Source organism: Heloderma suspectum, chromosome 4 (genome assembly GCF_057233095.1).
Source record: "Heloderma suspectum isolate Gila_16-S chromosome 4, 16-S_ref, whole genome shotgun sequence".
In the NCBI taxonomy this organism is placed as follows: Eukaryota; Metazoa; Chordata; class Lepidosauria; order Squamata; family Helodermatidae; genus Heloderma; species Heloderma suspectum.
Window position 1 is genome coordinate 240,993,052 of NC_139461.1, and position 17,771 is coordinate 241,010,822.

The 17,771-nt window shown below is 43.3% G+C and overlaps 1 protein-coding gene across 9 annotated transcripts in view; it reads right to left on the reverse strand.

Annotated features, from left to right (window-relative positions):
• Positions 1-1,083: 1,083 nt before the first annotated feature.
• The window catches only part of TEAD3 (TEA domain transcription factor 3), a 108,491-nt gene continuing 91,803 nt past the window's right edge, over positions 1,084-17,771 (reverse strand). For 7 of the 9 annotated variants that reach the window (XM_084852913.1, XM_084852909.1, XM_084852911.1 and 4 more), the window contains 9 exons: positions 15,275-15,286; positions 14,615-14,752; positions 13,443-13,486; positions 11,830-11,891; positions 10,225-10,358; positions 9,637-9,810; positions 8,466-8,606; positions 7,537-7,689; positions 1,084-5,436 (listed from right to left, as the gene is read on the reverse strand). In XM_084852913.1, coding sequence (XP_084709039.1) covers positions 5,323-5,436; positions 7,537-7,689; positions 8,466-8,606; positions 9,637-9,810; positions 10,225-10,358; positions 11,830-11,891; positions 13,443-13,486; positions 14,615-14,752; positions 15,275-15,286 — 972 coding nt within the window. In that variant the 3' untranslated portion in view covers positions 1,084-5,322. The remainder of the gene's footprint in view (positions 5,437-7,536; positions 7,690-8,465; positions 8,607-9,636; positions 9,811-10,224; positions 10,359-11,829; positions 11,892-13,442; positions 13,487-14,614; positions 14,753-15,274; positions 15,287-17,771) is intronic. The other 2 variants (XM_084852916.1, XM_084852915.1) reach the window with 1 other exon arrangement.

Consider the following 17,771-nt stretch of genomic DNA (forward strand, 5'->3'; position numbering starts at 1 on the left):
AGGCTGCAGTCCTATACACACTTACCTGGGAGTAAGTGCCACTGAACTTCTGAAAAGGTATGTATAAGACTGCACTGCAAGGCATTGATACCTGTAAGGCTACAATCCTATGTGTGCTTACATCAGAGTAAGCTCCACTAAAGAGAGTTTGGGGCTGCTCGCACAACAGCTCACCATGGGTTATTTAACCCACAGTGAGCCTGTGGTGCATGCCGGGTGCATGCTGCTGCCATTTTGAATATGCAACCCCTGTTTGGGAGTTATGTTGCGCAAGCCTGCTGAGTGTAGGTTACGTGTGGGTTAAATAACCCTCGCATAATCCATAGTCTGTTTTAAGGTTATGTGAGAGTTGTTTAACCCTTAGATCAGGAAACAATGCATTATGCTGCACATGTGAAGGGAGGAGGCCTGCTTCAGGCTGCTGTTTTTTAATTTTTAAAGTACAGCATATTTATTCGTTGCTTTATTAATATAACAAACAGACGCACCCTGAAACCTTTACCAGTGTAAACTGTTTTAGGGACTGGAGATGTTTTTTGATGATATCATGGGGTGCCAGCCAACCAGCACTGTGTTGATTTCTGCTGAAAACCTGCAGAACTGGTTTCATTAGAGGTCAATTCTGGAAAGGTACAGTTGGACTATAAAGATACCGAGGCTGTTTCCAAGCTAGGTTCACAATATTCAAGTGGGACTTCATATTCTGCAGGTGAAGATGTTATCAGTGAAGATGACTTCACGGTCACAAGTATTAGACACACGTTTTGTTTTTCTTTAAAGCAGAGATTTTCCAGAACTGAATGCAATGCAAAATGCTCCACTTGCACACGGAGACTGCGGACATGCAGAATACCCACATACATTACAGACACAGGGTTGGATCCAGAGTTAGTCATACTCGGAGTAGACCCAACTGAAATCAATGGGGCATGTCAATAATTACCAACTTAAGTCCCATTGATTTCAATGGTTCTACTCCAAGTATGACCAAGTCTGGATTCAACCCACAGAGTCCAACTGCAGTTTTCTTGTTGCTGATGAACAAACATGAGAAAATTAAAGTATGATCATGAAAAGGTGTTTGAGCCAACCCATGAACAAATAAGTTTAATAGTTTTCAGCAGACCATAGCTTTCTAGAAGCTCCATTGTCTCATCTACCTGAAGATGGACATACAGTAAACACAACAATACCCATCACAGCTGGATTAAAAAAAATACACAAAATATAATACATAAAAATGGTTTTACACTGTGGACTGACAGAGCTCTAAAAAAAGGTGACCATAACCCTGGTAAGCTTTACAAAGTCTTTAAAAAAATAAAACAGTACTTCATGTGAAATTCATAAATACATGGGATGTGGGGGGAGTTGGTTACTGAGTTTTAGGGTACCTGTATTATGTCCAACTAAGAGAAATTCATGAAGCCAGTATTTCCTTAGCCTTGCGGCCATTCTCCAAGGGACACCAAATGGGCAGTGGTTTGTGTGTACAGATGTGCCCACAAACTTGAGGGCAGAGGGTGCAGGGGATTCTGCAACAGGAAGGCTAGGGATGTAATCTAACTACATGTTGCACAGAAATTAAGAATAATATGGTATCGTAGGGTTGAAAAAGAAAGGATGAGAAATGTAACATAGTCCAGTTTAAGAGGAAGTTTATTCCAAAGGCTCTAGCTGGGTTGAAGATTGTGGATAAAATACAAGAAACAGTTTGTATATAAAGACATTCGGGGTTAGGCAAGACTAAGGCCCTGTTTCACTTTCCCCATGTGTATGCTGAAGTCTGCCCCAAGGGTGTGTGTGTGTGTGTGTGTGTGTATATATATATATGTGCCTTTTCTTAAAAAGGCTTTTTTTAAAAGCAGAAAAGGGATATTTTATTCTATATGGGCTAAGGAGAACAGGGAAAGTTTTAACCTTAATTCCCAGAGTTTTTGATCTAGGAATGAAAATAAACATGCTACATATAAATTCGCCAGCACTCCTCTCCTTACAGATGCAGAGATTCTGGCTGTAGTCATAAGGAATTCAACATCCCACCCCCTTTTAACTATACCTCCTCCCACTCTAGTTACGACAGCTGTTATTTGATTCCAAGGATGCTGTACCTCTCCCCCAAATGCTCAGGGGTCTCAAAACGTACCTGAACTTCAAAGCTGGCTTTTACTGGGCAGCCAGTTCTTCCTAAGACAAACACTCAGGAGAGAAGATTGTGGCACTACAGAGACCAGTTTGCCCAAAACATCGCGCACAGTCATGCATGGGACATCAGTTTTGCCAAGAAGGACAGTGCAACTGGATTAACGTGTTTGGAGGCAGAGAGCAGAGGAGATGCCCATATATTAATTCAGCTTACCCTTGTTTTCTAGAATTTCTAGCACCTGTTGCTCATCCCCTAAGAGCACAACACCATGTTGCAAAATAAGGCACTGTTCCTGAGCAACTTGTGACTTGGTGCTCTAACAATACAGTCTCCACGTATCATTCCCATCAGCATTACCACCTCAGGGGTCTTGCATAACACAGAGAGGAGTGTTCATTTCAACATTCTATGGAGTTCTCCAGAAGTCCTTGGGTGGTATCCGTTAAAAACACTTCACAGGAAAAACATTCTTACATTAATTAAAAACGTCCTTCAAAAAAGTTGGGAAACTACTCTGTCAGTTGTTCTCATGGTGTCACCTCATAGCTGCATGTTGCCCTCAAACAACAGTCCAAAGGCTCCTAGGAACATTCTTAGTCTGCTGATCAAAGTCTGAGTTAGCCAGTGCCTTTGTACCTGGTCCTTCAGGTAAAAGGTGACCATCCAGGTAGTCGAAACATGGGCGCTAAGTCAACAATGCAGTGGTGATACAGGCCAAAACTGAAGATGAGGCCCAAGTCAGTTACGAAAAGGAGAGAATCAAGACTTTAGGAAAAGTCTTCATGACATCACCTCCTACCTTCTAAGACAGTGGCAGAAAAGACAAGGCAAAAAAAAGCAACCCTTGAAAAACAAATGAGGAATAAACCATATGGAGGGAGGATCTCTAGCTTTAATGTGAATACTTTGTTCTAGGATATGAACCAAACTCTCTGCCTCTTCGTGGTCACAGTCCATCTGTTGTTAACAGATTTTCCTTTTCAACCCAATTCTAAACTCCCAGCTTCCTCTCACTATCTCTTTGTGAGCTCCACTCTACACATCTTGATACCACTATGAAAATGATCCTGGTAGTGACACCTCTCCTCACAGCATCATAGAACAGGCTCCATTCAAAGCTTGACAAAGAGCCAAGAATGGGAATTGGTAGCAGCACTCCTTGGCCTATGCATTCCAATTCCTTCTAAAAATGGCAATGACACATTTCCCCCCCTCCCCTGGCAACGGGGTTCTTGCATTGTATTGCACCTTTTTCCCAAGCACATGCTCTGAGGCTCCTCCATATGCATCACACTGGGTCTGTGAGAGAGCATAGGGTGATGATTCGTCTGAATGGGTTGATTAAGAGTGTTTCAGACTAAAGAAAGGATGGAGCAAGGAGAATTTTTAATGAAAACCAATTAACTAAAAAAAACCACCACGTAGCAAAGGAAAAAGTTGAAGGACCAGATAGAAAAAGCTCAATGGTAGAAAAAGGCGCAACCTTTACATTCTGTTAGTTCCTCTGTTATTAAACTACGAGCTAGCACTTAGACGAATAGCTGAAGCCTATGGGCCCAAGGCCTGGAGGTGCCATGTATATTGAAGGTACTGAGATCTTGACATTATTCATGTAACAGGATTTCTAAAAGCACCAATCTAAATTATAAGCCCACTATGATAGACACCAGGTTTAAGGTAGAGGGGCTCATGTACACTTAAACCCTACTGAGGAACTTTCCTCAGCATTTCCAACAGCAAATAGTATAGCTTTAAAATGGCAAGGGATTCTTTATAACAAGTTGTATTATGTTTCCTCTTTCAGCACCTCCCTTTGTTTGGGCTACTAGATTACTCAATTTTCACTTTGGTCCTAGCAACCTTCACAAGGATATGCTAGGTGGGAAGTATGCAATACTGGGAAAAGACTTGCATCCTGGTATTTAGATCCTGCCCTTTCTTGGGTGACTACCACAGATGAACAGAGTAGCACAAAGGAAATGAATACCTTACCAGAACAATGCCTAGGCACCAAGAATTTTGGTCTAAGCTTTTCCCATATTGTTTCTGATATTGCTAAGGTTAAAAAAAAACAAAAAACTCCTTTCAGAGCTGGATAAAATCCCACAGAAATTTAGAAAATTTTCCAATTTACACAGCCTTAGCCAGCCCAAGTATTTCAACAGTCATCTCATAGCCCACCTAAAGCTAGCCTGCTAAACTGCAGGCTGCATCATTCATTTCCTCCAGCTCAGCCCCTCACCCCTTCCTACTAATACATACTCTAACCTTTTAACATCCCATGAACAGATACCTTTAAGACCTTCCTTTTCTTGTTGGGGTTCGCACACACACACACACAGAATCCTGTAGCCATACTCCCGCCTATTATCCAAATGCCTGGGACATGAATGCAACATTGCCGCACTTCTGCCATAAACACCACCTGGTGCCCTTCCACTAACACCATAGCTTGGGGGAATGCAGTAGATCCTGCAACAGAAAATGCCCAGGATATTGTGGGAACAAAATCACTTCTTTGTAGTTAACCAATGGGTTATATGCCACAACATGTTGCAATCTGCCAATTCCCTGCGTTGGCTCTGCACACACACACTGTGGCAAGAGACTGAAGAAAACTCTTCATCTTCCTTGTCAGTGTCTAAAACAGAGTGGGATCATTTACAGCACAGCATCTGATCGCCCATCTTCAGCAGCCCTCACATAACGGTTCTTTTCAGCTGATGAAAGCAACTAGGTAAAGCTAGTTTCGAGGACAAAATCCAGATGTTGGCATGAAAAATATAGGCACATTCTGATATTATGAAGTTGGCAGTCTCAATTCACCAGATGCTGTTCTAGTACTGTGTGCTGGGAAAGGCATCAAGAGGTACCAGGCCTCGGCACCAACATCTCCTGAAATACTCGAGACCTAGCCCACAGGAACAGTCCTCCCTGCTGCCTCCAGATACAATTCTCCTTCCACTTTATGCTTTCCTGTAATTCTTTTTCTATTTTTGTAAAAAAATTGTTCCTAAGTAGAAAACATCTGTGATTGTGAAACAGTCTTTTTTGGCATCGCTTTTTTTTGTTCGTTTTCAAAAAACTTGCGTCAAGGCATCCTATACGAGTGGCTTCTCTGACAAGACTTCTCTCCTCCCTCTTCCTTAAATTGCCCAGTCACCCTGGAGGGGCCTCTAGTCTTTGACCAACTTGTACACATGATGCTGGGCCCCATGCTCACTGGTGGATACCTCAAAGACAAAGGCTATGCAGAGCAAGGTTTCCTGGGTATCTCTATTCGTTACAACCTGAGATAAGAAGAAAAAACACACACAGTGAGATCAGGGAAAACAGAATGGGAAAGTCAGACTTTGAATCCAATGAAATGTTAGGATCATTTAGCCTCATTAGTCTAACAGATCTCAGAAATTTACACAGCTGCTCCTACTTCAAACCCACCCATTTTAAATCAAGTTACAGAAAGCATCTCCTTTCAGATAGATAGTTCCTTGTGCTGCCAGTCAAAAGATGTTGTGCAGCTATTCCTCCTTTTCCTAAATTTGATTTTTGTGGAAAGAAAAAAGATGGAAGAAGCAGTAGGAAAACACAAGTGTGGAAGATGATGTTGTCTGGATGCCCATAAAATTCAATGAATGAGGCAGGGTGATTGCACAGTAAAAGCAACATCTGGAATCACAGAATCATAGAATAGTAGGGTTGGAAGGGGCCTATAAGACCATCGAGTCCAGCCCCCTGCTCAATGCAGGAATCTCAGTCAAAGCATCCCTGACAGATGGCTGTCCAACTTCATCTTGAATGCCTCCAGTGTGGGAGAGCTCACTAACTCCCTAGGTAATTGGTTCCAGAAAAGAGTCCCCCCTGCAAATCCTAGCTGCCTCTAGAGCAGGAATTGGCAGCCTTTGGGGCTGAGTGTCACCCTTTTTGCTCCTTAATATGAAACATACTGATGCTGCCTTGTACTGAGTCAGATCCTTGGTCCATCTAGCCCAGTACTATCCATACTGACCAGCAGCAGCTCTCCAGGGTTTCCATCTTTGCTCTCAAGTCAAAGGCTACAAGTGAAAAAAAAAATCCACCAAGGCTTAAAGGAGCTGGTTTTCAGCAACTTTTCATGCTACATTTTGTTCTCAGGTACAGGAAATGGAGTACAATATACATACACACTACACCAACTGTGAAGAGTGCACATACGTATAAATCACCACTTTCCCTTTTAAAATACACAGAAGTGGAATTCCTTTCGTAGGTGCTACTTCTATGTATATTTTAAAGGGAAAAGTGTAAATTCACATACGCACATCACAATCGACCAACATAAAATATACAAAGGCATCTACACCTAAAATATAGCATAAGAAGCTGCTCTCACTTTCAGTATTCATGTTTATTATTTCTATCCTGAATCTTTTTTTAGTTTCTCAATCTATCCACTAAACGTCATTATGATTTACTTGCTGGATTAAAACTCTCCAAAATGCAAACCACAATTTTAAGAATAGGGGTGATTTACAGGTGGCTATGTGGAAATTTATCAGAATAAACTACAAGACCCCCAGAATAAACCACAAGAGCTTGTCTTTGCCAAAGTATCTCACAACTTGCACTGAACAAAATTCTTCTCATGTGAAATACCTACATTACTTGACAATCACTAAGCTATCATCTTCTTGGAAAAAGGAAAAGAATGATGACCACGGCAGTGAAAGAAAGAAGAAAAAATAGAAAGGAGGGGGATGACACTGTTATCGGTTTTAAGTCAGACCTTCTTCCTAACACCAATCATACAACTGCCCGATTCGCATGATCACTGCAGCTTAAACAAGTCACAGTGGCTTGTATAAGCCGCGGTGCATGCTGGGGACCATTTGCCTAATTGTTCACCCATGGGTTGTTTGAGGGTTGTTTCCCCCTCCAACAAGCCATGCCTCCCAGGTTCAAATGACACAAGCCAAGTTCGGGTAGATAATTAGGCAAATGGTGCCTGGCATGTGCCATGGCTTAAACAAGCCACCATGACTTATTTAAGCTGCAGTGATCATGTGAACCAGGTCAATGTAATTTGTTGGAAAGCACTACTGGAGAGCCTGTGTGGTGTAGTGGTTAGACCTGGGAGACCTGGGTTCTAGTCCCTACTTATCCACGAAGGTCACTGGGTGACTTTTGGCCAGTCACTGACTCTCAGGCTAACCTACCTCAAAGGGTTGTTGTGAGGATAAAATGGAGAGGTACAGAGGGCCATGTATGCTGCCTTGTGCTCCTTGGAGGAAAGGTGGGATATAAATGTAACTAACTAACTAACTAACTAAATACTAAGCATAAATGAGAGACACAGACTCTAAAGAGGTAGGTGAGGATCCAAGATAAAGAAAAAAGAAGCAGTTTTTTACCTGCAAGATGGTGAAATTCTCCAGGACACTGTTCATCATGTATTTTTCTGGGAGGTGTTTCAGTTTATGGATGAAGTTGATCATATACTCGCACATAGGTGACCTATGGATTCGGTACACGCACCTTCCATTTTCCATCCGGGCAAATTCAGTCTGCAGAAAGACACAAAGAGATCAGGCCTTAAGAAGTCCATATACAGCTGTCAGTGGGAACTGTGGGGCACTGAGGATGTAAGAATATAAAAGAGGAGATGTAATGATTTCTTGTATTTAGGATGGCATGTGAAATGGGTCAGGGAGAATTGGGGAGATGAAGCACTCAGAGGAGGAAAGTAGCCCATTCCTCTGGGGCAGGAAAAAAAAGAAACAGAAGACCAGTTGGTTATTCAGATAACCCACCTCCACTTATTACAGAGCACATACACTTCTAGCAACTAGGAGTCTCAAAGATGGAGGGATAGGAAAGAGGAAGTGAGGCCATTCCACAAACCCTGCGAAAAAACCACCTCGATCAGGTTCCTCCTCCCTCAACTGTCACCACCATCAGCCATTCCAGCAGGCTGTACAGAGGGAGAAGAGAGAAGAAGTAGGGCCATTCCACCAGGCCTGTTGAAAGGCTACTTAGTTTTTCCTCTTCCCTTCCTGTTCTTTTCCTTGCATGTCGTGTCTTTTTAGATTATAAGCCTGTGGGCAGGGACTATCTTTTGAATGTATGTAAGCTGCTCCTGGAGCCTTTTTGGCTGAGCAGTGGGATAAAAATACTTAAAATAAAATAAATATATAAAGCACCTTCCCCTTCAAGCTGTACGTTCTCCTAGAGCTATAAAAGCACCACAGCCTCCAATCCCACATTAACCAAGATGCTCTTCACCTTCTCTGTAACATCCCCCTTCTGCAGGTCCCACACACACGGCAAGCACAGGACTCACCTCCACCTTCTCGACCACTTGCTTCCCAAAAGAGCACACCTTAGTGGAGACTGTGATGGTCATGTTCTCTGCACTGCTATACTGGCTGCTTACGCCATAAAAAGCACCAGGACCGTCCTGAATGGTGCTATTCAGATCCGCCTAGAGCAAGGGCAGGAAGGAGGTATTATACGTCAAATAAAGGTAAGAAGGAATTATTGGTTTCTGCTTGGGTCAAGCAAGTCTTTGACAGAGTTCTGGGATGAATTTATTGAGAGGCAAAGATACCAAAATGAAAAGTGTCTCCATGCTGATATTAATTATGAATTATATAAACAGTTAACAATAATAACCTGTTTTATAATCATTTATCCTCAGTACCACCCTTTGAGGCAAGTTATTATGCCCATTTTGCAGATGGAAAATGGAGGCTCAGAATATGTGACTTGCCCAAACCAACTCCCTCAAGTCCATGGCTCAGCTAGAATTTGAAGCGAAGGCTCAGAAGCAGTTCAGCACTCTTGACTGGACCACACAAGCCCACATATTTTTAGCCAAAAGCTGAGAAGATGAGCTGAAGATACTCAATGTGCATTCCAGGTTGAAACAGAATTTCTCTTAGACTTAATAGTGGGAACACAACAACTAATTGGCAGTATTAAGCTACAATACCGAACAGGTTCAAACCAGGCTAAATACTACACAGTGACACTAAAACTGAAGAAAGCTGCATAAAACCAAAACAAACCAACACAGACTACTATTCTTTTGTCTCTTGTGGCTGTTCAGGTTCCCATAAGAGCTACAGGAACCTGATGATCATGGTTTTGCTTAGGCCTGAAAGTATGCTACTGAAATTTGCTCTTATTCTTAGGAAAGACATCCCTCAGCTTCAGAATAAATTACAGAAACTTTTGTTATTCCTTAACATTTTCCATCCAGATACCTGGTCCAAACTGCTTAGCAATGAAAAGTGAGTGAAACCACACCCAATTTAAGACTGCCTGGTGCTGCACTAAATGGTTTATGCCAGATAGCATCCCCCCCAACATCCACATTTAGATGAAAGGATAATGGTGACAAAAGACTGCAAAATCCTGTTGTCTAATTGCTTGCCCCATCGTATGGTGAAGAAGTGCTCAAGAATGGTTTTTCAGAGGCACTGCTTAGCTTCAGGATGCGTGGTTCTTACCCAGAACTTGACGAGGAAAAAGGAGTTCTGCGGCCCTCTCTCATAGAGCTCCTTCAAGCCACCTTTCTTCTCAGGGAACTTGTCATAAATCTGGCGGATATCCACTGCCTCAAGCAGTGGGTCGCTGTACGAGGGATTCGTCTGCCCAATATGCACAAAGAGGTGCTTGCTATACTGTGTGTGGGGGAAACATGATGTGCAAACATGTTGGAGCAGAAGATATCATTCTCCACTACAAAAATTAAGCCATGGCAAAGGGAATCAGGTACTCCTATTGATTCTGCACTGGAAAATTCAAGACTCAGCTCCCTTACTGCATATCACTGCCATCTGGACAAAAGCACTCCAAAAAGACCCACGTTAACCCTTCTATTGCACAAAGCAGCAAGGGGAGGCCAGGGCTCAAGTCTTAGGCATCATTTATTGCAGAGAGCTGATAAGTGGAAGGCCAGGCTTTATGCAAGTACCAAGATAGGACAGTAATCTGCAGAACCTATTATTTAGTAAGAGCAGGAAAACTCCATCACCCCTCCCCCACATCCCAGCCCATGTGGGGAGCAGGGCCAAACATTCTTCCTTAGGAGTTACCGTTTCAGGGTCACGCTGCACTTCCATAAACGCTGAATACTCAAGGAGCCGCAGCTTGGTAGAGGCAATGGTGCGGTCCTGCCAGACTGGCACAGCCGAGGCAGCAGGTGGGAGAGGAGCCAGGGGCTCGTAGCCTAGAAGAAGAAAGTGTTGTAACATTCCTGAGCACTGTAGGGGGAGGTTTCAGCTGTAGAGGTGAGGAGAAACCTGTTAGGCTCCCATACAGCTCAGTTGCCCATCCTTCCAAGCATTCAAGGACCATTTCCTTCAGTATTGCCTAGATGGCAATTACAATGCAACCTCTCTCTCAAATTATAGGAATTCAAAGCCTGAGTCTGCATATTTCATTTCTGCAAAAGGTTCTGGGCTTTCTATGCATGTGGGAGATAGCAGAAGTGAAATGGATGAGATTATCCTGTACCTTAAAGCAAGGCTGTTTGTAAACCAAAAGGCAGAACTGATTAGCAGCCTCAAACTCCAGATGAACTAAAGGGTAAGTTGAAACAGACTATCTTTTCGGGATAAAGAATGACTTACATTCCTAGATACTAAAGCAATCCAAGAAGTCACCCTCCTATTCCCATAGAGGTTTCTTTAGCCAGAGTATCAGGAAGATCACTAGACCAGACAGATAAGCTTCCTGATGAACTGCATAATTTCCTGCTATCAGCAAGGTGTTCCACCCATACAACCCATCTCACTGATGAGGAGCTGGGAGATAAAATAAAGAGATCAAAGGACAACCCAGAAGACTAATATCAGTGCACCCACACAGTAGGGAGGTTTTGCTCAAACTCTCAGAACTAAAGGCAAAAGATCTTCCTACTGGGTCAAATTTAAAAGATTGGGAGCAACTATGATGCAGTTTCTCTATCTTCTGGTTCAATAGCTTTGCCACGTTTCCATTGTAGTGCTGAAATCTCCATTGCCTTCTATGCAAGCATAATGTGAGCATGGTTGTGAAGAAAATGCGGCTGATGCCGACTCTGGTTTCATCTCTGTCTGCTGTGAAGATGGACTAGGGACAAGCACTGCCCCAACTCAGAGAGCACATAGCTTATAGGAATTTGATGCATTCAAACAGTACATCAGAATCCTGCAAAATTCCATGCTGCCACATCTCAGGCAATGTGAAGGCGTGAACCATTCAGTCAAATATAGTGAGATGATGGGAGATCCATAATTAGATGTCCTTTTTTCTTTTTTGTAAAGCTTAAAAACCGTTGTGGGGACACTGGGGGAGGAGTGGCTAATCCTCCCACTGCATCATTTTTTCCATTCTAAATTGCACTCCACCAAGCTGCTACTTGCTCTGCGGGGAGAAAACTCACAGGGATTATCATCATTTGGGGCAAAGTGAGGACACCTAACCTGTTGGAATGGACCAAGAAGATATTCAGTGCCTATGAATGAAGCAGGAGAGGTCCACTATCCTGGTTGGACCAAGACTCAGAGAGGTCCTCAGTAATGACAGAAAACAGCTAGAGCTGTGTGTATAAATAAGCGAGAACTGATATTGATGGTGGCAAGGGAGCCAACAAAAATGATATTTTAGGAGGCAGAAGATCAGTTAGTTGAAGAAACCAGGTGAGCTAAACCACTTACTGGCTAGTGATGGCGGCATGGGTGGCTGGATGGGGTAGGCTGGTTGTGCAAAAGGTTTAATGCTGAAAAACAAAATAGTTTTAAACAAGTTAGCTAGGATCTCATTTAAGAAACTTGCCTCTAATCCACCCATGCTTCAAATCAGTCGAAAGAGGAAGTCCCCTAGAGATCACTAAGCCTGCAATCCAAGGGCAATGGGAGAGATCAGATCTTCCCCACTAAGGTCAGAGGCAGAGCTTCGATCTTGGAGGAAATCTAACCATGGATCCTCCACTCCTGACCCCTGTGTATCCTTCCATATCTGTTCCCTCTCTGACATCGGAGAGGGGAAAGGGGGCAAGACTGGTGGCATGATGTGGTCGGAGCAGGAGGGGCTCCAAATCCAAAGGACTTTAGCCGGTTCCTCTCCATGCCCCCAACATGGTGAAAGGTTTAGACCAGCCCCTAAATTATTTTTCTCCCATTGCTTGCAATGGGAGGGAAATAGTAACAACAACAACAACAACAACAACAACAACAGTTTTTTTCACGTTCAACCCCCGTTTCTGCCTTGCTGGCTAGAGTCCGGCAGCACCTCCTGAGCAGACCAAACAATAGGATTGTCCTGCCTGATAAATCTTGGGTAGCGTCTCTTACACCTAGAGACATAAAACCTCAGAGTGTTCCTCCTTCCCCTATCTTCCTTCCTTACTATTTCAGAATCAAGAATCTGAAGACCAGTTGCTAGGGAACACGAACAGGAGGATGCTATTATATTCATATCCTGCTTGTAGGCTTCCCACAGGCATCTGGCTGGCCAATGTAGGAACAAAATGCTGGAGTAGATAGGCCTTTGGTCTGATCCAGCACGGCTTTTCTTATATTCTCAGGTAGAACAATACACAGCTGAGGAGTTGTTTCATAGAATCATAGAACAGTAGGGTTGGAAGGGGCCTACAAGGCCATTGAGTCCAACCCCCTGCTCAATGCAGGAATCTAGGTCAAAGCATCCCTGACAGATGGCTGTCCAACCTTGTCTTGAATGCCTCCAGTGTGGGAGAGCCCACCACCTCCCTAGGGAATTGGTTCCATTGTCGTATTGCTCTAACAGTCAGGAAGTTTTTCCTGATGTTCAGCTGGAATCTGGCTTCCTGTAACTTGAGCCCATTATTCCATTTGTTTGAAAGCACCACCCCAGCAAATGAATATTGTGTGCCATGTCAAAAGCTTACCACATCAGAGAAGGATGGGCCAGGGACAGGTGTGTGGCTTTCTGGGGAACTGGGGAGGGCCAGAATGGGACCCCAGTCCTGTAGTTCTGCACCCCTTGGTTTACATGGACGAGTTTTCAAACACAGGGGTTCCCTATGTGAGATGTGAGTTGGAGCAATCTCCACATGCAATTATGACTATGATTCTACTTGAAACAGTCCTTATTTTGGAAAAATGTGAGCATAACAGTCACAAAACACAGGCATAAATGAGCAACTTGCTCAATTTGGCACCAGCTTCTGTGGAACAATTCAGAAATTCAACACTAGTGCTTTCTGCTAGGCGGTATGCCATGGAAGTATGCAGTCCAAGCACTTGCTCTTCAAATGTCATGTTCAAAATTAATAGATGTCTTTACTTACTCCTGAGAAGGTCCAGACTGTCCTGGGATAGGCCCACTCCAAAACTGTGGAAATAAAAAGAACACAATGTCAGGGATATTCCCAACAGCTGCATAGCTTCTGCTGCTCTGATCAAAGGAGCTTAAGGGTTTTTATTGTTATATAATGGTAGTAAGTGCCAGCCTACTTAACACATTTTCTGTAGTATAGCTTGAAAATACTGCCAGTACAAGGCTGAGAAGAGGTACGGCTAGATCATCTGGGAGATTCTCACGAAGTCAGTGCCCTTCTCCATTCTCCAGTAAACCACTAAGGGGAAATGTTGGGTTAGATATGCAACAACAACATGGTGTTGCTGTGTATAGATAAAAAAGATTAGATGAAGGGATTGGAGGGAGCTCCCATATGTGAAGTGAACACAGCAGGAGCTGAAGGTAAATGTGTGTCAGGTTTGTAAAATATGTGTACATGCGTTTAAGGAGAATAAGGGAGGGGTGGACAGCTGATGTGTGTTGGGTGTGGAATACACAATGAGCACGTATGTTTAAAACATGTATGGGCCACCTGTGGCCCATAGAGCCCCCAGGGGGTGCCCCACCCACTTTTCCCCACTGCCCAGCCTATCAGCTATCAACTGGAGAGTGGGGAGAGATTTCTGGGGGTGAGGAGAGGCTTTAATCTGACCCTGCACCCCCACCCAGCAATCCTACTGCAGATATTGTTGTTTCCTCGTCGCTAATAGCAGCGAGGAAACAGCACTCAGGCTCTGGATTGTAGGAGTGGGGAAGCTTTAACCTCCCCGCCCCCTGATCCTTTCCCCTGATCTCTGCAGGCAGGGAAGGAAGGATTCAACCTCCCCATCCCTGCATACTAAGATGTGTGGCAACAGGGAAGAGTGTGCATGCGTGTACACATAAGCACTCATATATGGCCCCTGATCTACCACCCAGCACTGCATGCAGCCATTGGGGCCAAAAAGGTTGCCCACCCCAGTCTAAAATGTTCCAAACTAAACCTATTGGTTAGAATTACACCATTAAATAAGTAACTAAATCTTCTCTTTAGAACCATTTCTGCTTGTGCCACACCCAGCACTACTCTCCATAAGAAAAGCAGATGACACTATGGAAGCATTTACTGCCAGGTCATCCCTTTGAGCCTGACCCTCCTAAAAAGACAGGAGCATCTCCTACCCTGGGAGCAGCAGAGAAGACAGCCTGAGGGAGTGGAGGTGGGGGGCTGAGCTTGTTCTGCAGGACACTGGCAGATACGATCTGTGCCGATGACATGGAAGCCATACTCTGCAGAGCCTTGTCCTTCGAGACCTGATCCTTCAAAAGAGGACAGAAAAGAAACAGAAAGAGGAGTTACTAACCCAAATTTTGAGAGCTCACAAAAGTAGAACTCATCTGGAATTAAAAGTCAATTTACACAACATTTGTTAGTTGCATTAAAACTGCTCATTTTCCGCCTGGGCTCACAATATACTGGCACTAAACCATTCATGCAAGCTGTTTCGCAAAACAGCTTAGAATTTTGACTATTTCCCCCCACCCTCACCCGGCACTTTTAAGGGATCCTGCTAGTCATGGAGAATCAATCCTTTAGACCTGTACAACAAACCTGGAGCTCAAAAGAGCAGAGCACAAGCAACCATGCTAGTGTGTTTATGCAGGTTGGTGTTCAAACTCCCCAGAACATAATTGACAGCTATGAAATTTTGCACTTCTAGCAGCCTTGCACCTCATTTTTGTCTTTATGGAGCATAAGGATTTGTGCCATCTAAATCTTTTCCTTGGCAGTACCTATCCATGGGGAATTGATGGGAGAGACAAAAACTGAGCTGCACTTACCAAGTTCATAGCCTATGTGAAAGGGGGGAAAAGAAAGAAAGAAATATGGTTAGTACCTCGGTTGTCATATTGGGCACTGAGATGAAGAGTGGGGAGCCTGCATAAATCATAACAGCTATCAATATAATGGGACTTCAATGTAACAAAAGATGTCAAAAGGAGCTGTAGTTCAGTGGCAGAGCATCTGTTTTGCATGCAGAAGGTCCCAGGTTCAATCTCTGGTATCTCCAGGTAGCGCTGGAAAAGCTCCTGCCTGAAACCCTGGAGAGCTGCTGCTGCCAGTCAGCATCGACAGTACTGGGCTAGATGAACCCAGGGTCTGACTCAGTATACGGCAGCTTCCTCTGTTCCTATGTCAAGCTTCATTTTGTAAACAAATTACATCTGAGTCAGGCTGATTTCTACTGTAATCTCTTCCATTATATCCACGTGGTGATCTATGGCCCATGGCTCAAGGGGAATGAGAAAGAAAGGAGTGGATGAAACTCATCTCAATAGGTAACTTTTTCATATTTACCAATCAAGGAGAATGCACATGAAGCCAGAAAAACACTGGAGCAGACTATTCTGTTTTGCACTTCTACAAATCTGGTCCAGGTCTGGACATGGATAATAACATTCTTTCACAGATTGCATAGATACTTGTGCAAACAATGCACCCGGTCTGGTCACTTCACTCTTCTGCCATGTACCAGCAAAAATATACAGAATAGATAAAAACGTATTGTGGTACATGAACAAGTTAGGTTTCTTGGGCTGTGTGCATATATTACTCAGAGCAGTCATAGAAAGAGTGCTAGAGGAGGAGTGAGTTAATTACCCATTTAATTAAATTATTCTTTGGTACTTGTGAGGAGCTAACTTGCAGAGCCTGCATGTAAGTAACTACTTGGGCCAATAGAGCTTTTGCATTCTTTTCCTTTTAACTCTGACTCTCCCTTTAAAGACTAAGGTAGCAAACTGGGTATGAATACCATCTCTCCTTTTGGCCCTCTGTTTGGAGACATGAAACAGTGTTGGGCTGATGCTGAGTGGGGTTCTGCAATACAGGACTGGAGTGGTGGAAAGGACAGTGCAGAATGTATGGACATATAATTAAAAAGTCCTCTCTGATAGGCTTGCAACAGCACAGCGGTCAGAGATGGAGAGCCTATTTTCTGAGCATTCTTTCCAATGCACTAGCTTGTTACTAGTGATGTCTGAAGCCAAGCTGGATATTTCCTGGGCTTGGCAAAGGACGCTCTGACTGATATAGAACTGATATGGGGCAGCTGCAGCCATAAAAATCTCACTCACACAAATATATATATATGTATCTTTTCATCCTGGCTTTTCTTGGTTATTCTGCCTTTCCTTTCTAATATGTCTCATCTCTGATTAGATTGTAAGCCTGCTGGTAGGACCCATTTTAATTCTTCAGCATATAGTGGCTTTAGGGGGTGGTTTTAATAATTTATAGAAAAGCAGTAGGATGGACAAGGGTGTCATGGGAGAGGCTATGAAGCCACTATTTCAGCATAAGAATACACAAAGCCCCAGATACACAATCAGGAACAAAATGGCTTAGCTATGTGATTCCATTAAGCAAATGTAACTGCTACACACTCAAGCCCCAGTATTATCTCTTTAGAACCCCTTTTGCACCCAAGGATAAGCTTCAACATGATTAATTTTGGACTCTGAGTAGGGCTGGGCATTTGACTGGTCAAATAATGGTCAAGTATTTTTAAAGCATTAACTTTATGAAAACAAGGTTTGGGGTTTCTTAAAAATATTTGTTTAGGTATCAAACCTGTTGCTACAAAATTAGTACCAACAGTTTTGATACTTATGCTAATTACAAGAAACTAACTGGATAGCTGTGAAACAGTAACTTCAAAAGAATGGCCATGAATTATGTATTTCGTTGCAGTCTTATTCTGCCCTTACTCCAATGAGTTCAGGGTGGCATCAACAGGTCCCACACTACATCTTTACAACAGCCCTGTAAGATAGATTTGGCTGAGTGTTTGTGAATGGCCCAAAAGCACCTAATGAGCTTTATGGCTGACTGTGAAAAGTATGCATGCCTACTTAGAAATCAGTCTTATTGAGTTCAGTGGGGCTTACTCCTATGTAAGTGGGTATAAGTTTCAGCCTGAGTGTAGATTTGAACTGGGATTACTCCATCCACTAGGCAGTGTTTTTTGCCTCTGATGACTGCTTCTGTTCCTCTTTGGGCATGCCTGAAGTTACAGCAGGTAGCCAGTGAGAGAAGGTTTGTTATGTGGCTAGGTTTGCCGATGAGTGCTTCAGAGCTAGGGGGTCAAGCTGCCTTCACTTCTGCCCTTGATAACAGCTGGCACCATAATGAAATAAAAAAGTAAGCTGCCCCCTACACACTGGCATTCTTGAAATATTTGACAAAAAAATTGGCCATAGTCCATTAATAGGTGCCAACTGATGGGCATTCCAACCCTTACTCTGAGGCAATGTATTTACTATCATTTGTAAAAGA